This window comes from Urocampus carinirostris, chromosome 3, assembly GCF_059441175.1.
Source record: "Urocampus carinirostris isolate Australia breed hairy pipefish chromosome 3, RoL_Ucar_1.0, whole genome shotgun sequence".
Classification (NCBI taxonomy): domain Eukaryota; kingdom Metazoa; phylum Chordata; class Actinopteri; order Syngnathiformes; family Syngnathidae; genus Urocampus; species Urocampus carinirostris.
This window is the reverse complement of record NC_142351.1, coordinates 19,663,528-19,684,681: the sequence shown is the minus strand read 5'-3', so window position 1 is coordinate 19,684,681 and position 21,154 is coordinate 19,663,528. Positions and strand designations below refer to the sequence as shown.

General features: G+C 41.2%; 1 protein-coding gene across 1 annotated transcript in view; it reads left to right on the top strand.

The window, feature by feature from the left end:
* Positions 1-21,154, top strand: part of vwa5b1 (von Willebrand factor A domain containing 5B1) — a 49,533-nt gene that overhangs the window by 21,444 nt on the left and 6,935 nt on the right. Inside the window, exons 8-17 of the mRNA XM_088329866.1 lie at positions 8,477-8,653; positions 9,047-9,157; positions 15,322-15,524; positions 16,742-16,856; positions 17,360-17,545; positions 17,776-17,974; positions 18,057-18,247; positions 18,339-18,531; positions 18,849-19,142; positions 20,424-20,561. Of these exons, the coding sequence (XP_088185992.1) occupies positions 8,477-8,653; positions 9,047-9,157; positions 15,322-15,524; positions 16,742-16,856; positions 17,360-17,545; positions 17,776-17,974; positions 18,057-18,247; positions 18,339-18,531; positions 18,849-19,142; positions 20,424-20,561 (1,807 nt within the window). The remainder of the gene's footprint in view (positions 1-8,476; positions 8,654-9,046; positions 9,158-15,321; positions 15,525-16,741; positions 16,857-17,359; positions 17,546-17,775; positions 17,975-18,056; positions 18,248-18,338; positions 18,532-18,848; positions 19,143-20,423; positions 20,562-21,154) is intronic.

Below are 21,154 nucleotides of genomic sequence, written 5' to 3'. Positions count from 1 at the left end.
TCTGGTGGGAGTCAAAAATAATACCCTCGGCTTCCCAGTTGCCATGGTAAGTTGTCGTATTGGACTTTATTTGGGGTCTATTTCAAAGACTAAGTGAACCAGGTAATCAAATCAGAACGTATTTATATTGCACTTTTCTTACAACAAAATGCAATTTAAAGTTCTGTAGAAAAACATTCGATGTACAAAAAGAAAAGTCCCTCTACTCTTCTCACCCAACATCTTAAAAAAATACTTGCACAAGCATGCACTGGCACTCACGTGCACATTCACACTTTTTGAAAGACGAAAATAACATAATGGCAAGAATTATACCGGTACTAACCATGTGAGAAAAGGCCCTGAGAGAGGCCCTTCCACACTGTTAGGGATCACAGGAAGTAGTCTAAAGCCCTGCTCCATTTAGCCAGCTATCCACACGCTACCAGTGCTGAGACCCCCCAACACTGAAGTGAAAAAATCCTTAAAAGAAATGCTTGACTGTTAAACAACTAGAGACCTGAAACATTATTGAGTGAAATAGAAAGTAAATTGTAGTACAAAAACATGTGTAGGAATGATAAAACTTAAGGTGATCAATTAACATTACGTAGAAAGGATGTATTGATCCTACTCTTTAAAATATAAAAGTTTCCCGCATACCAGAAGTCCCTCAGCAGACTGTTCTATAGGCGAGGGCCAAAGTGGCTGAATGCTGCTTCATTATAGGTCTTAGTATCCACCCTTGGAACAAGTCATATCAAATCACATTTATTTGTGTGGTCCTCAATCAGAAATGTCTCAAAGGTCTGCACAGGTTACAATTACACCATCCCCTTAAACCAGGAGTGTCAAACTCATTTAAGCTCGGGGGCCACACAATAGAACAAACATTCTCTCGGGGGCCGGTTTCGTAGATTAGAGAGAAAGAAAAAAAGAAAGAAAGAAAGAAGATAACGATAGGGAGAGAAAAGTAGAGAGGGTGGGACAAAAAGAGAAAGAGAGAGAGAGAGAGAGAGAGAGAGAGAGAGAGAGAGAGAGAGAGAGAGAGAGAGAGAGAGAGAGAGAGAGAGAGAGAGAGAGAGAGAGAGAGAGAGAGAGAGAGAGAGAGAGAGAGAGAGAGAGAGAGAGAACGTGAGAAACAAGAGATAAAAACAGAAATAGTGAGAGAGGGGGAAGAAAGAGAAATAATGAAATCCAAATAGAAAGAGAAAAAGAGGAGAGAAGAGAGAATGAGAGAAAAAGAGAAAGTGGAAAGACAGAAGGGGAAAGCAAGAGAGAGAGAGAAAGAAAGAGTGAAGGAAAAAATGAAGAGAGAGCAAAAGAAGGTAAAAAGACATAGAGAGAAAGAAACAAAAAGGAACAAAGAAAGAGAAAAAGAGACAGAGAGAGTGAAAGAGAGAGAGAGAGAGAGAGAGAGAGAGAGAGAGAGAGAGAGAGAGAGAGAGAGAGAAAAATGGAGGAAGAGAGAGGGAGAGAAAGAGATTAGAGCGAGAGAAATACAAGTGCAGCATTTGTGAGAGCTACCTGGCTTTGGCAACATCAAGTGGACCTATTCCAGCTCTCTTTCTCTTGCTCTTCTCTGAGCGTTGTCTGGCCGGCCAGATCCAATCCCTTAGCGGGCCTGATGTGGCCCGTGGGCCGCCTGTTTCACACCTGTGCCTTAAACCAACACGCAGGAAAGGAAAAACTCATAAACCTAAGCATCAGGAAATTAGGAACTTAGAGCAACGACAACTCAAACCTGTAAAATTGTCCAAAAAGTCCATGACAGCAACAACGCAGCTTCCCAACTCTGCCGGCTGTTCGATGAAGACCCTGACATGCTTCAGGTCCAGATGCTGGTCTGCTGTTTATCCTTGCCAGAAGATTCCGAGGCCTGCGAAGGCGGATACAACAAAAGCTGGTATAAATAAAACAGTATAAGACCGTTAAGGCCTTTTAAAAGCTTTTAGAGCACCTTAGAATGAATTCTGCTACTGGGATTTGATGTTCTTTTTGGAAGTCCGGAGAGCAGGAAATTACAATAATCTAAACAAGAGGAAATAAAAGCCTTTGCTACCGTCTATGTATTAAAATATTTCCAAGATAAAAGTGATGATGCGTTCAATTTGTTGATTTTTACATTTATTCAGACGTATCACCGTACACTATTATGAAATGCAATGAGATTCACCACTTGTTTCTGCTCTGAGTCATTAGCCTCCAACCTCAATTGAATTCACCAAATTTGCATCATGCCGCCTTCACTGCCACTTACATGTGCACTTACCAGGTTCTAATTTAAGTCTTATTAGTGTACCTTTTGTCATCAATTTTCCTAATGCGCTCAGGGGATGAGCCATCTCAGTGCCCTGGAAAGTCAACTGAGGCGGACACTGAAAATATCATCTGAAGTATTTTCTTATATAAGATAATACTACCTAATATTGGCAAAGTGGTTTCATTAGGCAGATCATTTTGCTAATTTTAAATATTACCCTGGTAAAAAGAAAACTGATGAGAAAAAAATATTTCCAGATTATTTAGCTCATTTTAAGTATACACCTTCTCACTGAAAAATAATCCAAACAGAAAAAAGGGAAAAAAATATGTGTTAAACAAAACGAAAATATATTGTAAGTAAAATTGGTAAACTTATAATTTCCAGTTTTCTTCTTACCACATTACTGTACTTATTGCAATCATTGCATCAATAAAATTCACAAAAATGCTCATTTGCCTCAGCACAAAATCTGGCATTATTTTCCAAAAAGTGAACTGATACTCTGACTCCTTAAAGTCACAATTTTTTGTATAGCCCTTAATCGCGAAATCTCTCAAAGGACTGCAAGGGTTACAATTACACCATCCCCTGATCTTAAACCAACATGCTGGCAAGGAAAACTTAACACCTCATTATGAGGAAAATAAGAAACGTTGAGAAGGGGCGATCCTCCTTCCAGGATGACCAGGATGCAATAGATTTTGCATTGGGTAATGTTAGGAATTTATTATTAAAATGTACTGTTTACCAAATTGTTCGAATTAGTTATCTGACTCCAGTAACCAAACACAACCTATATTCACCTAACAATGCGTGCTCGTTTCTTGATGGAAAAATGAACAAGAGACCGGCATTTCCACAAGGGGCAGATTTAATTTCTTAAATAATTTAGCTAAGTTAACTCCATCGAATATATGGCCGAATTGGTGCCGCTCGAGTCTCCGTCAAGCCTCCTCTCGATCTTCCGCCTTTCTTCCTCTGCCCACGTGTTTTTTCCGCAAACTGGTGTGCCTGCTCCTCCTATGGGTGTGCCAATGAAAGCCCCCACGTGGGGTCCACCCTCTCGCCTTGATGTCTGGAGAAACTCAAAACAACACCGAGCGTTTATCAAAACAATGCCTTTGTCAGAGTCCCGTTATCAAAATACCCCACCCAAAACATTCAGAATTTGGAACAGCGTGACCTGAAGCCCACTCAGTGAAAATCTTCATTGCACTCGATACATGTAACTTGTATTTAATCGTATAAAATCCTTTATAGTAAAATGTATAAAATCCTTCAGTAGCAATACACAAAACATAGTAAACATCAATAAGAAAACTATAGGTAAGATGTAGAAATTTGTCCAGAAAGTGCATGACAGCAACGATGCCACGAGCCTGTAAAATAGTCCGAAAGTCCATGACAGCAGCAACGCCATGAAGCCATGAAGCCCAGCTCCCACCGCTCTCCTCCCGACTTCAGCTTGCCAGCCTGATAATTGGTTCCACCTCCCTCCCAATGATCACAGGAGAGTACTCCTCCAAAAGCACGGTCCTAAATGCCTCAAGAGAGAAGACTGACGTAATTCCACAACCCCCATTTTATCCTCTCTCAACCTCACGCCAGTGGCCTCGGAGTCTGTACATGACCCTAATATTCCGTGGCCTCTGGCGCCCCCACCACCCATCCATTTCACCCCTGTCCCAAAGTCCGCATCCCCTGCCCAACAACTTGCCACTGCAGAGGAAACACTTGCGGATCTGGGCCAAACCGACTTGTATATTTTCACCGATGGCTCCACCCTCAAGAGTACGGAGATTGGAGGAGCCGGAGTGGTTGTCTTTAAAGGCAACACACTAATCAACTCCTGGCATGCGCCAATCGGGGCCTTTAGCAGTTCTTTTCAGGCCGAAAAGTCTGCCATGATCGCTGCAATCGCCTGGCTAGACCACAATAACGACTGGTCCTCAGCCTCCATCATCACGGATCGCAAGTCCCTTCTCCAAGCTCTCTCCAACCCTAATATAACAGACCCCTCCATGCTGTCCCTTAACTCCTCAATTGCGGCCTTCTCCCCATCCAAGAGCATCCAGCTTATCTGGGTCCCGGGTCACTGCAACCTCCCGGGTAACGACCTTGCAGACGAGCAGGCTAAATTAGGCTCGGCCCTCCCTCAACCTACCGCCCCGCTAGACCCACAAACTCGGCTCGCCATTATTCGCAGGAGCTGCAAACACCCCCCATCTACCCACCCACGTCTCATTTCTCTTACCTCTTCCCCCCACAACCCGGAGGAAGAATCCCAGCTCTCAAAGAAAGACCTTGTCGATCTTATACGATTCCGGTCCGGTCATCACCCCTCCCTCCGAAGATGGCAATATTTGACGGGGACATGCGAAGACGATCGGTGCCGTCTCTGCGGTGAGGATGAAGAATCGGCCGAGCATCTCTGGCTACGGTGCCCTCCACTCCAGTTCGCCCGATACCACCGCCAGCTGGGATTCGCCTTCGGAGAAGTACGGAGCCTCCCACAAGCGAGTCTAGCGCTACTAAGGATTATCCTTAGGCGCCTTGAGTGACTCAACAACAACAACAACAGCAACGCAGCTTGAGGTGCAGGCACTGGTCCGCTGACTCATCTCGATATGTCCTTCCCTCTCATCTTACCACAAGCCTGGCAGGACAAGAAAAGAAAAGTATGAGGTGGGCATCAATCATAATCTATAGAATAGAAGTGTGTCTTAAGTCTAGATTTAAAACTACCACTGAGGTTGCAGGTCTAATCCTCAGAGGCAGAGCATTCCATAGCACCGGGGCCCAGATGGAGCACGCTCTCGAGCCTGCATACTTCTTCTTGGCTCTTGTAGTCATAAGTAGACCGGCATTTTCAGAGCAGAGGCTCCGTGTAGGAACATAGTGGGAAATCAAATCAGAAAGATAAGAGGGTGAAAGTCCATGCAAAGATTTGTTTGTTAGTAAGAGAACCTTAGTCACATCTTACGCGGACTGGGAGCCAGTGCAAGTTAGTTTATACAGGAGTAATAGGCTCGAACTTTAGTCCCTTTTCAAGGTCTTCTTCATTTACCTCATGTTGAGGTTTTGAGCTTTTCTTTGCCATCATGTAGGTTTTAGATCAGGGGATGGTGTAATAATAGTATGTAGTTTGCAATAATCTGTGCTCTGTGCAGCCCTTTGAGACTACTTGTGATTAAGAGCTATGCAAATAAACATTACTCAACTTGACTTGACTTTATCTTAGTCAGAAGTCTCACTGCCGCATTCTGAACCAGCTGCTAACTTTTGATGCTAGACATCGGGAGACCAGAAAGCAATACATTACAGTAATGAAGCCGAGAGGTAATAAATGCATCAATCATAATCTCAGCATCTGAATGACACAGCATCGGGCAGATCTTCCCAATATTACAGGGGTGGAAGAAAGGTTTTCTAGTAATATTTTTCACCTGTAACTAAAATGAAAGATTATGATCAAATATATCACCTAGATGTTTGATTGAGTCACTATGGGTGATATTACATTTGTCGATGTTTAGAGCAGTGTTTGAAAACAATTCAAGACAATGAGCTGGAACAACAATCAACATCTCGTTTTTTTCTGGGTTAAAGCACAAAAATTTAAGTGACATCCATCGTTGTATCTCAGTAAGGCAGGCCTCCAAATTTCAAAAACCTAACGGATGCTGTTGTCTAATTGTGGCAGTTACATGCTTTCAATGCTGACTCAATGCATCTGTCTATGATTGTGCAGTCCGAAGTGACGTCCGGTTCATTCAAGAAATGGACCACATGACCTGCATTTGTTTCAAAAGCTCTTAAAAGCTGCCTGTTTCCATGCTCCTGCAATAAAGAGTGCGGCAAAATCAGAAACAAATATAGTTTTATTATATTGCCGGTACAAATCTTCCCAGCATTTGTAGCTCTGTGTTTTCCATTATATTGACTAAACTGAGTTGCCAGAGCATCTCCATTTTTGCGGGAAATTATTTGGTTATTTAGTAGTTTCTATCCTTTTTTTGCCTATTCACTCTGCAACAAATCTCCACTCGGACATTTCATGTAAGACAGGGGTCACCTTTTTGAAGCTGAGAGTTAATTTTCGTTACTGATCGGCACATAAGGCTACTAGTCGAATATGCATTTCTAAAATGACAAATCATATTATTACTATGTTATTACCAGGTTTTGATTATTAGAAGAGGAGTTAAATCAGGCGCAGTCAACCACTAAAAGAGCATGCCAGTTAGAAATCATCGAAGAGGTCTCAGCTTGAAAGTTTGTAAGAAAATAAAGATAGTAAATCTTTTTAATCTAATGTAAAAAGTATAGCATTCCCTTGTTTTTCACAGAGGTTGTGTTCCAAAAATGTTCTGTGATAGTCAATAAATCGTTATTTATTATACGATTGATTAATTCATCAAATTATTTTATTTGTTCATACATTTTTGTATTTATTTATGTGTTTATTTATCTTTGTATGTGTTTGTTTGTTTGTTTGTCCATTTATTTATTTATTCATTTATTTATCTATTTGTTTATTTAGAATTATTTATTTATTTCTTAATTTAGTTAACAAATACTCTATTATACAGGGAAAAAGAAAAAATCCTAGTTTACAGGCTCGAGCATTTGTTTAACAAATAAAAACACAGCGCTTTATCAACGTTTTTTTTTCTCGTTTTGTTTCCCAATAACATCTGTACTGTAAGATTGTAATTTAAATTATAATATTTTTCACAAAGGATGAATTGATTTCAGGACTCCATGTTTTTACTTCACATGATACTTTGTCGCCATCAGGTGGTCCTTATCGAAAACTATTAAAGCAAGGGTCTTCAACCCAAAGTGTTGAAAGAGCCGTATTGGACAAAAAAATAAAAAGAAATTCAAAATTTGTCTGGAGCCGCAAAATTTTAAAACCCCTACATAAGCCTTTTGGGGAAGGACACATATACTGTATTTATATCTATAGTCATTGGAAAACATTAAGAATGTGTCCTGTTTGTCCTACATTAACCATAAACTTTTCCATTATGAAACAAATTGAAAATGCGCCAAATAGTCAAGTTTAACGGGTTGGGCAGAATAAATTTGTTGGCGATAGAAAGCATCTTCCCCTACCTTATGGTGCTTTTGTCATGATTTCAGATGCGAGGCAGCTGAGTCCGATCTTTTGGCGGCAACTGCCTCGGACGCTGATTGGCCGCTTATCTCTTTTTAAACCCCTGTCTTCCTGTCACCCGTTGTCTGTTCATCTGCGAACCTCAGCTCCTGCTAGTCAAGCCTTTTCGACCCTGACTTTCTCTTGTCCTGATTTCTGTTTGATTCCCGGCTCCAACCCTTTTTCTGAATTCGATTACGTTTTTGCTCCACGGTCCCGGCCATCAATCTGTTCTCCCCGCTCCCGTCACTGCCTTCGCTCGCCAGGGAAACACCTGCTCCCCACAATCAACGATCTACAGATCCCGTATACTACCCTTTCCCTTCTTCCTAATAAAACTAAGAGAAACGCATGCAAGTGGGTCCTGTCTTCGTTCCGGTCCTGACAGCTTTTTTCCATCAAGAACAGTTCGTTGACATGATGGCTTCTAGAGAAACTTTAGCATACGTAATGCACTGGTAGGTTCGTCAAGCTGTCATTGATCCACATGCAGAAATACGAGGAAAAGGGCGGGGCGTCTGTTTAGCCAATGACAATGCAAAACACAATGCAAAGTAAAAATCTGCGACATAGTGAAACCGGCAATGGTAAACCGTGAGACTGCAAGGGATTGGTTGATTGGTTGGTTAGTTGGTTCCCATAACAACTAGGGTCGTCGGGGCACCATTTCCATGTCTTGGGCAAGTACATCCTTTTCCAGGCTAACATATGTTTGCACCAGGTCTTGAACTGAACCACTGCAAGAGATTACTATACCAATATATGCTTGTGAATTGACAAAGTACGGTCTTCAACTACAAACCCTATGTGCAGCATATTTTAAAAGACAAAAGCGTATTTGTTCTCCAAAAGGTACTTTGAAGAATGAGCAAAACCCCTGGTCAGTTGTTTCCATAAAAGCACACACCTGCAGACAAAGCCTAAATTGTGCGGCCATTTGCCCCTTCTCGCCTCAGTGCGACGAGCTTTACAATCAAATCGCGTTTCTATGGAAACAGATTCGGCACACGGGGCTTGGATTTTCGCTGTCGTTTCGAGCTCTCTCCTCACGACATTTCACCCTCCGTTAGGTGGAGGCCATACACAAGCGCCTGCACAAAGACATCCTGCACAACCCTGTGGTCATGCTCAACTTCTGTCCCAACCTCAAGCTGGCCTGCTCCGACCTAGGGACGGTTCATGGGGAGTTCATCTTTCTCATTGATCGAAGCGGCAGCATGAGCGGAGTCAACATCAACCGTGTGAAGGTCTGCCATGTTCGATCAGTCGAGCTCAAATGTCATGTTGAATAAATGTCTGAACAAAATTGATAAAGAATGCAATTGCTTTTCAGTGGTTAGATGGTCTAGAAAGAATCAGAGGTAATTTGGCATGACAATTTCAGCAGATCAATTGGGAAGTCTGCTGTGTGCGCGACTACTGTTACCATGTTTTTAACATGACAATGCACTTGTACGTGGTAAAATCATTATTCGTGGCCAGATAACAAAGAGCAGGTATTGATTTTACCTTTGACTGTTTTGGTTGTTGCAGCACAGAACGCAGTGGAAAACATCCAATCTGCATATAGCCTTCATGTCTTATGTTGTTCTTTTTCCAAGCTTTTTCTCACATAATTTAACTGTCACTCTCTGTCCCAGGATGCAATGGTGGTAATCCTCAAAAGTCTCGTCCCAGGCTGCTTGTTCAACATAATAGGATTTGGCTCCACCTTCAAATCTCTTTTTTCCGGCAGTCAGACCTACGAAGAGGTAAAATGTTTCTTTTTGTTGACATTACCAGCACTTTTTACTGTTATTATTACAGTACACAGATTGTCGTTCAAAGGGACACTATCCATCCATTATGTGCACCGCTTATCCTCAGTAGGGTTCCAGCTATCTTCGGTCCGTGGGCAGGGGACACCCTGAACTGGTTGCTAGCCAGTCGCAGGGAACACAGACAGACAACTCACTCACTCATTCACACCTAGGGACAATTTGAACCGGCCAATTAACCTGACATGCCTGTTTTTGGAATGTGGGAAACCTGAGTGCACGGAGGAAACTCACGCAGGCATGGGGAGAACATGCAAACTCCGGACCGGAAGGCTGGTAGCTGGATTTAAAACCATGACATCAGAACTGTGCCGCGGACGTGCTAACCACTCATCTGCCGTGCGGGCCTGTATACCTAGATATTATTATGAGTAGAGGACTTTCTTAAACGCAGACCAAGTTGCACTAAATTGATGGTTGATAAGCAAACCATTTTAAAAAATGTATTTGTTTTAAGCTCAATAATTTCATTTGTTTTGAAGATTTGGGATTACGGTGTGTTGAATCAGCTTTCTGTTTTTACCCTCAACAGACAGAGAAAAGTCTACATAACAAAGCAGTAGCTAGCTTACTGAAGTTTTTTGCCGATGAAGTTACATGACAGTCGTTTTTGTTCATTTGTAATTTAGATATCGTAAATTAAATTTGTTCGTAAGTTGCTTCAGTGCTTTATTTTGTATGTTTAAGGTATGTATAAGTATGTTTATAAGTATCTTTTTATATTTTTTTAACTTTTGTTTACCCCTACAGTTAAATGTGTAACTGGAGTGCCACGTCCAATTTCGTTGTCACAATATGTTCAACCCATTTTGTAACAATGTTAATAAAGGTATATTCTATTCTATTCTATTCTATTCTATTTTATTCTATTAAGGCTTGTATAAGTAACCTTGATTGTTTTGTACTAAAAAATAAACATTTAATAAAATAATATGCTCTATAAATATAAATGAGGTTCAACTTACTTTTGGAAGATGGGCTTTAAGAGGTCATCCCCGTTGGTAGATAGTGGACGAAAAAAAAACGATCTAACCATTTTCTCAACCGCATCAAGCTTTCTTATTCTACTTTCATTTTAAAAGAAACGGCTCGCCTTTTCTTTACATTTTACACCAACCATATTGAATGGATGCACGAGATATTAACGAGTAAAAACGTCAAAGTTCTTGGCGCGCTGGAGATACAGTACAGTGTACGTAGTATGTTTACACACGAACGAAAAAGAGGAAACTGATTTTTTTTCTTCCGGGTTGTAGCGGCGAAAAGAAGCACTACAGTACTCTCCTCGGAAAAAAGTACACACAATACAAAATTTAACTTACAGCAATGTCCGGATATTTTTCGACATGCCGAAAAAAATGTTCGTATACAAATTTTTCCCTAAGTCGAATGGACGTAAGTAAGGGAGCGTTTCTATCAATCAAAATGAGTATTTTTATTCAGTCAAGCAAAAGATGAAAGAATTTTGAGGCTGCACTACTTAGTGTTAGTGTTTATCAGACATGGGGACTTGAGACTTAGTGACTTGGACTCGAGTCGACTCGAGTCGCTGTTTTTATGACTTGTGACTTGACTTGGACTTGGCAATCTAAGACTCGGGACTTGACTTGTGACTTGACTTGCCCAAGAAAAAAATACTTGGGACTTACTTGGGACTTGAAGGTGAAGACTTGAGACTTACTTGAGACTTGCACATGTGTGACTTGGTCCCATGTCTGGTGTTTATCCATTACAACCTTTAAACCTTTTTTTTGAATACTTAGTAACAAAGTGTATAATTCCTTTTTGAGGCCAAAAGTTGAGACTAAAAGGCAAGACACAATTTTATCGACTGCAGGAAAGATTCATTCCTTTTTTGTGGCATTTACAGTGCTGTTCAAAATAATAGCGGTGCGATATGACTAAACAGATTATCTCAGATTATAGTATATTTTCATTGTTACACGCCAAACACCCATTTTAACGCTTTGTTGGTCATTTTACCCGAACAGCCAACTGTTTTTTGCAACTCTTTATAGTTTCCTCCGTTTCCAATTAACTTTTTAATCAAAGAACGCCGTTCTTCGGAGTAGGGTCTTGAACAACTCATTTTCCTCAAATGTATGTTCAACCTGTGCTGGCTTTATCATCCTTAAATAGGCGCCACCCGATTCACACTTGGTTCACACCCAATGTTCCCTCTAATTTTAAACAGGTCTGAGCGTTCACACAAAGTCGGTGAGCAACGCTTGAAAAAACAGTGAGCAGCCATAATCCCAAGTGTGGCAAGATAATTAATTATCAAACATGTCCAAAACTTGACATCAAGTTACATTTTGCTGAGTTTCCGGCAATGCAAAATTATTTTTCTCTTTCGAATGAATTGACTCATGTACTATATTGCAAAGCTTGTACGGCCTTCAAACTTCATTTGTTCTTACAATTCTTTCACAAGATATCCATTTCTTTTTATTTCCTGACATATTTTGTCGCATAATATTAACATTTTTGGGGGCTTATTTAGTCGGTTGTAAGATACAGAACTGTACTTAATCACATTTTTTAGTGGAAGTACAATGTTGGCAACAAGATTCACTTGATAAAATTGGAAATTATTTGAATGCAACACAAACATTTTCTTCTTTTTTCTGTTTTTTTTCTACTTTTTTTTAAATTCCTTTAAAAAAAATCTCATTGTGTTTATTTTTTCCGAGCTGACATTTCTTTCTTTTCTTTTTTTCTGGCTTTTTTCTAAATTTGTCCTTTTTTTTTCTCTTCCTTTTGTTTCTTTTTTTTCCCAGCTTTTCACTACTTTTTCATTTTGGTATTTTTTTATTTTTTGTTCTATTCCCCACTTCCTTTAAGTCATTTTGTGCATAATTTTACATTATATTTGGTCATGTTGGGATTAAAGAAGCAAAAACAACCTGAAGAGCCGTTTAGGACCCAAAAGAGCCGGTTCCTTTTAGTAAGCCGAGCCGAAGAAGCCGGTTCCCGACAAACTCTACTAACTTTACTCAACTTCGTTCTACTTCGACTTGACTTCAAAATACTGCATTAAGGACACAACGTCAAGGGAACCCGTGTATTTTTACCTTCATGCACTGTAACTTTGACTTAAGTCGCTTCTTAATTAGTAATTTTGAGCCCTCATTTTTGTGCGCTGGCTAGATTTTCTTGTGCGCTGAGAATGTGCGAGCAGTGCGCAATTGCGCATGAGCGCAGCTTAGAGGGAACACTGTTCACACCTGTTTTTGTTTTTTTTCTTCCCCAAAATTGATGAGCTCAGAGATTAGTTGCCACACTGCCATTTTTTATGCACACCCCTTTGAACTATTTGCCTGATTGCACAGCCTTCAGAGCGTGTCTATTACGAATGCTGGCTCTTGTTTGTTTTCTGAGAATCTACTGCACCTCCTGGTAACTTGTCTGGCATGTAACAATAAAAATAAACTAAAAACCAGGGATATTCTTGTTAGTCACATTGCACTGCTATTATTTTGAACAGCACTGTACAATATTGTCTCTGTGCTATATTTCAGACCTGTCAGATTAGATGTAAAGGGTAACAGGGGGACTTTTTGTCCCGTTATTGGTTTGGAACAATCGCTGACATATTACCCAAGTGCTCAAGAGGGTGCCAGGAGAAATAAAACCGGCAAACAATGAAAAATGAAATTCTTTTAGTGTTTTTACTGTTCTTAAAGGCAGTGTGCGTCGTTTGAGGTGTCCTCATAGCCCCATTGTTTAATATTTGCCCACTAGATGGCACTGTATTGTCGAATGCAAAGAAAAACCAGTGCCACAGAGCACAGCCGAACTGCAAGATGACAGACAAACATGGCTGCGACCTCTAAGTAAGGATTCCACTATGATAAGGACATACAAATTTCTCAACATAGGATTTTTAATAGAAATTAATATTGTTGATGGTTCATGTATTTTGCCTAGTATTTAAATCAATGTTATTTTTAGAGTTCAAGTTTACCACCAGGAGGCAGAAAATATTAAACATTGTTCCTCTAAAAGTGGGGTGTGTCATTTGAGGTGTCCTAAAAAGGTTGAATGTTTTCTCTATTAAGTATGTTTTAACAATGCCCAACTGAGTTCAAAGAGCCTTTTTACATTTGTTTCCACCTTGCCTATCTGCTTTTATCTTACTTTTAGCAAGACTGTTTTGGACTGGCAATACATAAGAAAGCAGCATAGGGCGGGGGGAAGAGTAATTCCAAGCTTGTGCTCACGGTTTTCTGTTAGCGTAGCATGGAATTGCTGAAATTAGGAAAAGGACTGTTTCAAATACAGTCTAAATGCCAAACCAAACCCCCAAAAAGATGAAAGTTATTTGAGCATGTCTAAGAAATGCACGTCGTTGCATGTGCTATGCAAGCAGCTTGACTGAAGCTGCAATGATGCTTCAAGCCAGAAGATGGTGTCCGCAAGTACAACATTTTCAAATTCCGGACGGCACATTTAAAAAGTTGAAAGCTAAATATTTTCTATATTATGTATGTGTTGACAATACCAAACTGAGTTCAAAGAGCACTTATGCTTAATTTTCCTCTGTGATGGGGAGTGCTAGAGAGCAACGTCATGGTCGTCCATGCAGTTTAGAAAAAAAAAAGAAAAAAAAAAAATATACGTATATCTCATCTCATCAGCCGTACCGCTTATCCTCATTAGGGTCGCGGGGGGGCTGGAGCCCATCCCAGCCATCTCCGGGCACTGGGCAGGGGACACCCTGAACTGGTTGCCAGCCAATCGCAGGGCACACAGGGACAGACAACTCATTCGCTCATTCACACCTAGGGACAATTTGGACCGGCCAATTCACCTGAAATGCATGTTTTTGGATTGTGGGAGGAAACCGGAGTGCCCGGAGGAAACCCACGCAAGCACGGGGAGAACATACAAACTCCGCACAGGATGTCTGGAGCTGGATTTGAACCCACGACAGGTTCCCATGACATGAACTGTGCCGCACAAGCGCTAACCACTGCGCCGCCGTGCTGCCCTATATACGTATATATATATATATATATATATATATATATATATATATATTCAGTGGAACCTCGGTTCTCGACCATAATCCGTTCCAGAACCCTGTTCGAAAACCGATTTGGTCGATCACCGAAAATCGTTTTTCCCACTAAAAGTAATGTAAAATCGTTTTAATCCGTTCCAACACCCTGAATGTTTTACGTAAACAAAGCTAACCCAGGCTAATCGTACGTTCGCGTTATCGTAATCTTCCGTACGAAAGATTACGCTAACCTGAACGTGTAAAAATAAAAAAAGGATTATGAATAGGATTTCTTATTTTTGTGGTGGACGGTGGGGAGAGAAAAATCATCAAAAGTTTTTCAACCTCTTACAAAACTTGCGGCAGTTGCTTGCTTATAGCGTTAACTTCCTTAGCCGCATCACTCAAGTCACAGCCTCCTTATTCTTTACTATCGTACTGATAGTGGATTTAGCCATGCTGTATTCACTAGCAAGATCGGAAATTCGTACACCTCTTTCATATTTAGCTATTATGTCTTTCTTAAAGGCAATAGTTGTACGAACAACTTGTTTTTCTTTTCATCTGTCCTGCTTGCACCGACCTTCTTCGGAGGCATAATTAGGGGCTAAAACATCCGTACGCCGCTCAGCATCGCACCCTAGCGTACCGGTGTTCAAACTCCGATTTTTTTGACCGAACAGCGAAGCAAGAATTTCTCGAAATTTTTGGTCGAACACCAATTTGTCCGAACTGAGAGGCGTTCGAAAACCGGGGTTCCACTGTATATTCAGTCAGTGTAGCATGGTGAAAATAAGAAAATGTCTGCTTCAAGTAGAGCTCAAGCAGCACCTCAAACACCAACGAAGATGAAAAGAGAAGAGTTTATTTGAGCCTGTCTAAGAAATTCACACATTTGCATCATGAATAGGCTGACTGAGGCTCCAATGATGATACAAACCGTGAGATGGCGGCAGATAGTAACAAAGTTCCAAATTCTGTATTTCTCCTATAACATATTTGTGATTTAGACTCTTTGTTGATTCTGAGTGTAAACCATTCCTTCGATTAGATCATAAAATTGTTCATGCTTTTATCGGTCAACATGATCCAGGGCACACTGAGCTTGGCCTGCGAGTACATTCGGAAGATCCGAGCCGACATGGGGGGGACCAACATCCTGGCACCCCTTAAGTGGCTTCTCAGACAGCCAATGTTTCCAGGACACCCGCGTTTGCTCTTTCTGCTGACTGACGGGGCCGTAAGCAACACGGGAAAAGTCATCGAGCTGGTGCGCAGCTATGCACGCTACATCAGGTCGGTCAAGTGCACGCCAGCGTTATCGTCTTGTTTTTCTGTTTGTTGTGCAAATAGTGCATGCTTATTAATCCATTTGTAGATCGGCGTTCGAGGGATTGTCAGGTTTTAATTGCAAAACCTCTTTATTAATGGACATTTTATCTTGTCAAGAAGCAATTTCTGAACATACAACAGAAATAGCATATTGTCTTATAAGATGTCAAAGGCAACGAAGATGCACTGCACCTTTGGAATTCATCTTGTTTTCCTGCTAAGCTGCCAGTGTTGAAATCCTTCGCTGGAGTCACTGTAAAAATTGTGCGGGCCTTCTTTGTGCATTCGATGTTATTAAGGGCCAGCCTTAAAATAGACACAGCGAGCTTACCAGTTCAAACGTTCGATATGTCTCCCTTTTTATATATAGTTCCATTTTTACTTCAAAAGGCTTATTTTTAGCTCATAACTTGACAATTATATTTTTGTCACAAGAGTATGTCCTGCAATTAGACGATAATTTTTACTCTGCCAAAACAAAATGTTTTTATTTATATGCTGAAAAGCACACGCATCACATATTTACTTCCATTCAAACACCCATCATCAATCAATCAACCTATCGATCAACCAACCAACCAACCATCCATTCAGCCATCCATCCATCCATCCAATCAATCAATCCATTATTCCACCAACCACTCAATCAGTCAATCAGTCAGTTAATCAGTCAATCAATCAGTCAGTCCGTCCGTCCGTCCGTCCGTCCGTCCGTCCATCCACCAACCCACCAGTCTGTCAGTCAGTCAGTCAATCAATCAATCAACCAACCAACCAATCAATCAATCAATCGGTCGCTCACCGACACCCATCTGTCAATTCCTTCATGCATCCTTTTTTCATTCCTAGTTACTACTTAGTGCTTGTAGTAAACATAAGTACTTGTGTCAATTGTTTTTAAAAATCTTTCATTGCTTTTTATTGAATTGTATTGATGGGTTTTTAAAGCATCAGTAATTCTCGCAAAAGAACATCTTTTTTTTTCTTCTATTTCGTCCTTTTATAAAGGTTGACAAAGTCTGGTAAGAAAAGCTATGACTAGAATGTTGTTGCCATCATCAGAAAATTGTCTCACATCCTGCATTCTTGCAAACAGGGCTGCAATCATTTGTTTGGAAATCTTTGGATTGGTATGCTATTCAACATGTTTCAGAAATAATGTGTAAGTTCTGTTTGCACAGATGCTTTACGTTTGGCATTGGGCAGAACGCTTGCAGGAGGTTGGTGCATGAACTGGCAGCGGTGTCCCGAGGCACAGCCGAGTTCCTCTCCGAGGGCGAGAGGCTCCAACCAAGGGTAAATCGTCTTACCAATGTTCAGAACATCTCTTGCTCAGTTCAGTTGTGAACTAACGTCATTTGATTGAACTACACTGGGTAAAAAAACCTATGTGCAGAAATAATGAACTTCGCTTTACCTGATGACCAGCGTAAGGAGTCAGGTCCCCTACCATCATCGTTGATGAAATTTGGTATTCCAGTCCCTTGTGAATTCAATTTTTTATCCATCGTAATGATGCAGAACTTACTCACCTAAACAATATACTGTGATCGCTTAATCACAATCAATCACAGCTGGAGTGTCTGTGACTGGAACTTCATTCCAAGTTAGGTGTCATTCTTTTTTTTTATAATGAAAACAGTTGTAATAATTACTCTCTGAATGTTATATTAGTTGTTTGTTAGACATCTCTGACACAATAATCCATTCAGTTGTAATTCCGGGAGTGGACATGCAAAAGAAACATCTTCCATTGGTGATCCTGTCATCGATCCTGACATATTTTGTTGTCTTTGCAGATGATAAAGTCCCTGAAGAAGACCATGTGTCCAGTCCTCAGCGACATCTCTATCGATTGGCTCTTTCCGGAGACTAAGGAAGTTCTGCTTTCACCAGTGGGCAACACCTTCTTGTATCCTGGGGACAATCTTGTCGGGTACGCTGTGGTTTGTGATGCCACCCGATACCACGCAAACCCTAAATCTGTAAGTATAATGTTTTTATTTTCAGTGCCATAGAACTGGACACGACACAACATGCTCATTGCCCCTTAGTGGTCGGAATGTTGTGGATTTTGGTGTTAAAATAAAATCAAGGTTCTGCAGATAGTGCTTGGCTTCTAAGGAACATTCAAGCTAGAATCTATTTGTTTTTAAACAGTCAAAAAGAACAATGGCTTCTTCAAACAATGCATCACTTCTCTCATGATGGACAGGACAAAAGACGACGATACAGCATGATGCGCTCCGTCGGCTCTGGCAGCTCTGTGTTTTATCATTCTCAAGAAGAGGACCTGCTTAAAACCTCAATTGATGATCAGGCTTCATATCAAGAAAACCTTGCTGGGGCTCACCATGACTCCTACTTGGACTCCAGGATAGATGCCGCTTTTGCTTCAAGTGAACATGAGAGTGGTGAGAAGTTGAACTACCTCTTTTATTGGTTATACTTTTACACGTTTTATTTGAAGATTATTCTGGTTATTTCTCTTTTAAGCATTGGAGGCAGCAGCAAGAAGGCGGGCATATAGCACCAACCAGATAACGGAGCATTTTCCAGCTAAGAAGTACACATGCAGTGATCCCAGTTCTGTCATGCCCAAAAATCCTCTCAGGCGAGCCAAAGCACAGGAACTGATAGGACAATTGAGCCCGGAACTTGAGGCTCAGTGGAAGAAAGAATATCGTGTATGCCCTCTTCAACACTCCAGAACTTTCAGGATAACGCCAATGAGGACTTGAATGACTTTGTTTTTCTTGTTTTCAAAACACATTTCAGCCTCAGCTGGTGAATCTGTGCGCCGGGTCTTCAAATGAGTATCCAGCAGGTGTTGCCGTTCCACTCCAGCATAACCCGTCTGAGGAAGCTGGCTTGGAAATGATCTCACCAGTAGCAATTTGTCAAGCTGCCAAAGAGGACGGCTCTAGATCATCTACGGATAGTCCATCTTCAGGAAGTTTTGGAGATACAGGTGAGGGTCCTTAGGCCAAATCCAAATGCGGGAAATTTATTAAACTTCACACTCACATACATTCTACCGTCCTTCAATTCAGTGACATTTAGTGCTAGAGAGCCTGACAGTTTTCTTATTAATTCAGGTCATGACATTCCCATTGACTTCTTCTGAAATAATTGCTGTGTAAAACAATTCTTAGCACACCTTACTAAACAGGATGATCCTCTGCGCTGCCAAGTAATCCGGTCCTACATGAAAATTGGCAGTTTTGATGAATTTGGTTCAAACAAGCCAGATGACCTTCATGTAGGAATCATTCTCCTTTGCCGCAGATGGATACAGCCACCAGCTGTGTCAGGCTGAAACTCCCCAAGACAATCGCGGCGTGGACTCCAGCTTGTTGGGCCAGCTTCGAGGAGAGTGCAAGGCTGTGGTGTCGGGCCTGCTCTGTGGGAAGGCCGTTCAGTGGGAGGTGATGTTTGATGTCGAGCCTTTCCTGAAGGGACGGGAACGTGAGGAGAAGGTTCACGAGGATCTGTGGAATGAGACCTTCCACCATCTGGCTGCACGTTCCATCATACATGACTTTGAGCACATGGCAGAGAGGGAGTGCGACATTGAGCATGGTGAGACCTAATTATAACTGATTGAATAATGTGGATAAGGTAAAGATTGTGACATTATATATATATATATATATATATATATATATATATATATATATATATATATATATATATATATATATATATATATAATCACACTCTTCTTCTCGTTCTATTTCCCACCACATCTGCACTACATACTCTATTAGTCAAACACCCTTCATCCGTTCTTTTTATATGTCCAGTCCAGCTCAGAACATTTTCATTAACCCTCTCAGGAAGCTCTCTCAACACACCAGTTCTTTTCCTTACCTCTTCATTCCTTAACCTATCCAGTCGTGTCACTTCACACAAACTACGCAAACATCGCATTTCAAAGACTTTTAACCTATTGCGCTCATTTACTCTCAAACCCCACGCCTTTTAGCCATACATCACTGTTGGTAGCACCACACCTTCATACAGTCCTTGCTTTGCATCCATTCGCAGCTCTCTACATTTGAATCCGTTCAGCACACCTATCGCGTCTTTCACCCACCCTCTTCTTAACATCCTCCTCCAAACTACCACCTTCTGCACATCTCATCTCATCTCATCTCATTAGCTGTACCGCTTATCCTTATTACGGTCGCAGGGGGGCTGGAGCCCATCCCAGCCATCTCCGGGCAGTGGGCAGGGGACACCCTGAACTGGTTGCCAGCCAATCGCAGGGCTCACGGGGACAGACAACTCACTCGCTCAGTCACACCTAGGGACAATTTGGACCGACCAATTCACCTGAAATGCATGTCTTTGGAATGTGGGAGGAAACCGGAGTGCCCGAAGGAAACCCACGCAAGCACGGGGAGAACATACAAACTCCGCACAGTAAGTCCGGTAGCTGGATTTGAACCCATGCAGGAGGTTCCCACGACCTCAGAACTGTGCCACACAAGCGCTAACCACTGCGCCGCCGTGCTGCCCTCCTTCTGCACATATGAACTGAAATACTTAAAACCATCTACCTTCTGCTACTTTACACCATTCAACATAATATTTTTTCCACCTACCTCACCACCTCTTGAACACCTTGATACCTTAGTCTTGTCTGCATTCATCTTAAGCATCGCTCTCTTACACACTCTATCAAACCCCATTAAAAAAGCACTCACCTTCTGCATAGTCATGCACCAAAGCAGGGTCATCTGACTTACATGCAACGAAACCTCACACAATATACTTCTACACAGTTCCCTATTGGAATCACCCGATTCATATGTATAAATGTGATATAATGCAGCAATTTCCTCTGTGACTTAACAGGCTCGGGCAGGAAGTACCACCTTTACGCTATTCACACCAGCAAAGCGTGCAACATACTAAGCAAATACACCATTTTAGTTCCTGTCGATCTGGACACAAATGAGTATCTACAAACGTGTGTTGACTACATCAACGTTGGTGAGTGTGTAGAATAATTTAGCTCCTAGTATCTGTTTTTAACATACAATGCATCATTATTGAATCGTGATATTTTTAAGTTATTCTGTTATTCTAATATGTTATGTTTGGAAATGTTTACTTTTCGAGGTGAGCAGTTATTGGCGTTTTCATGCTCTGTTTTTGCGACAGGTAAAAAAGTTGCAGATAATCGACCAGTAATTTCAAGTATGGTCTAATAATGAAAAAGCAAGGGAAGCATGCACTCAAGTAACACTTGTATAGAGACGTGTCCCTGTTGCGACAGGCTTTGGAGATGCGATGCGACAGGAAACTTCTAGGCATCAGCTACTTAGCCGATGTGTCAAACGAAATGGTGCGCAACACCATCAGAGGCAATATTGGAACCTACTAAGAACTGTTGTCAACTGTGCGCAGACGGAAATTAAGCGGTATGGTCACGTCAAAAGATCATCAAGACTGACAAAGATAATTTTCCAATAACCGCTACAATAATTGGTTCCCTAAATGTATACATTTTTTTTGTTCCATTCAAATTGTGTAAAACGTATATGTGACACCAATTTGGCATAGGTTGTGAATTTGATCACAAG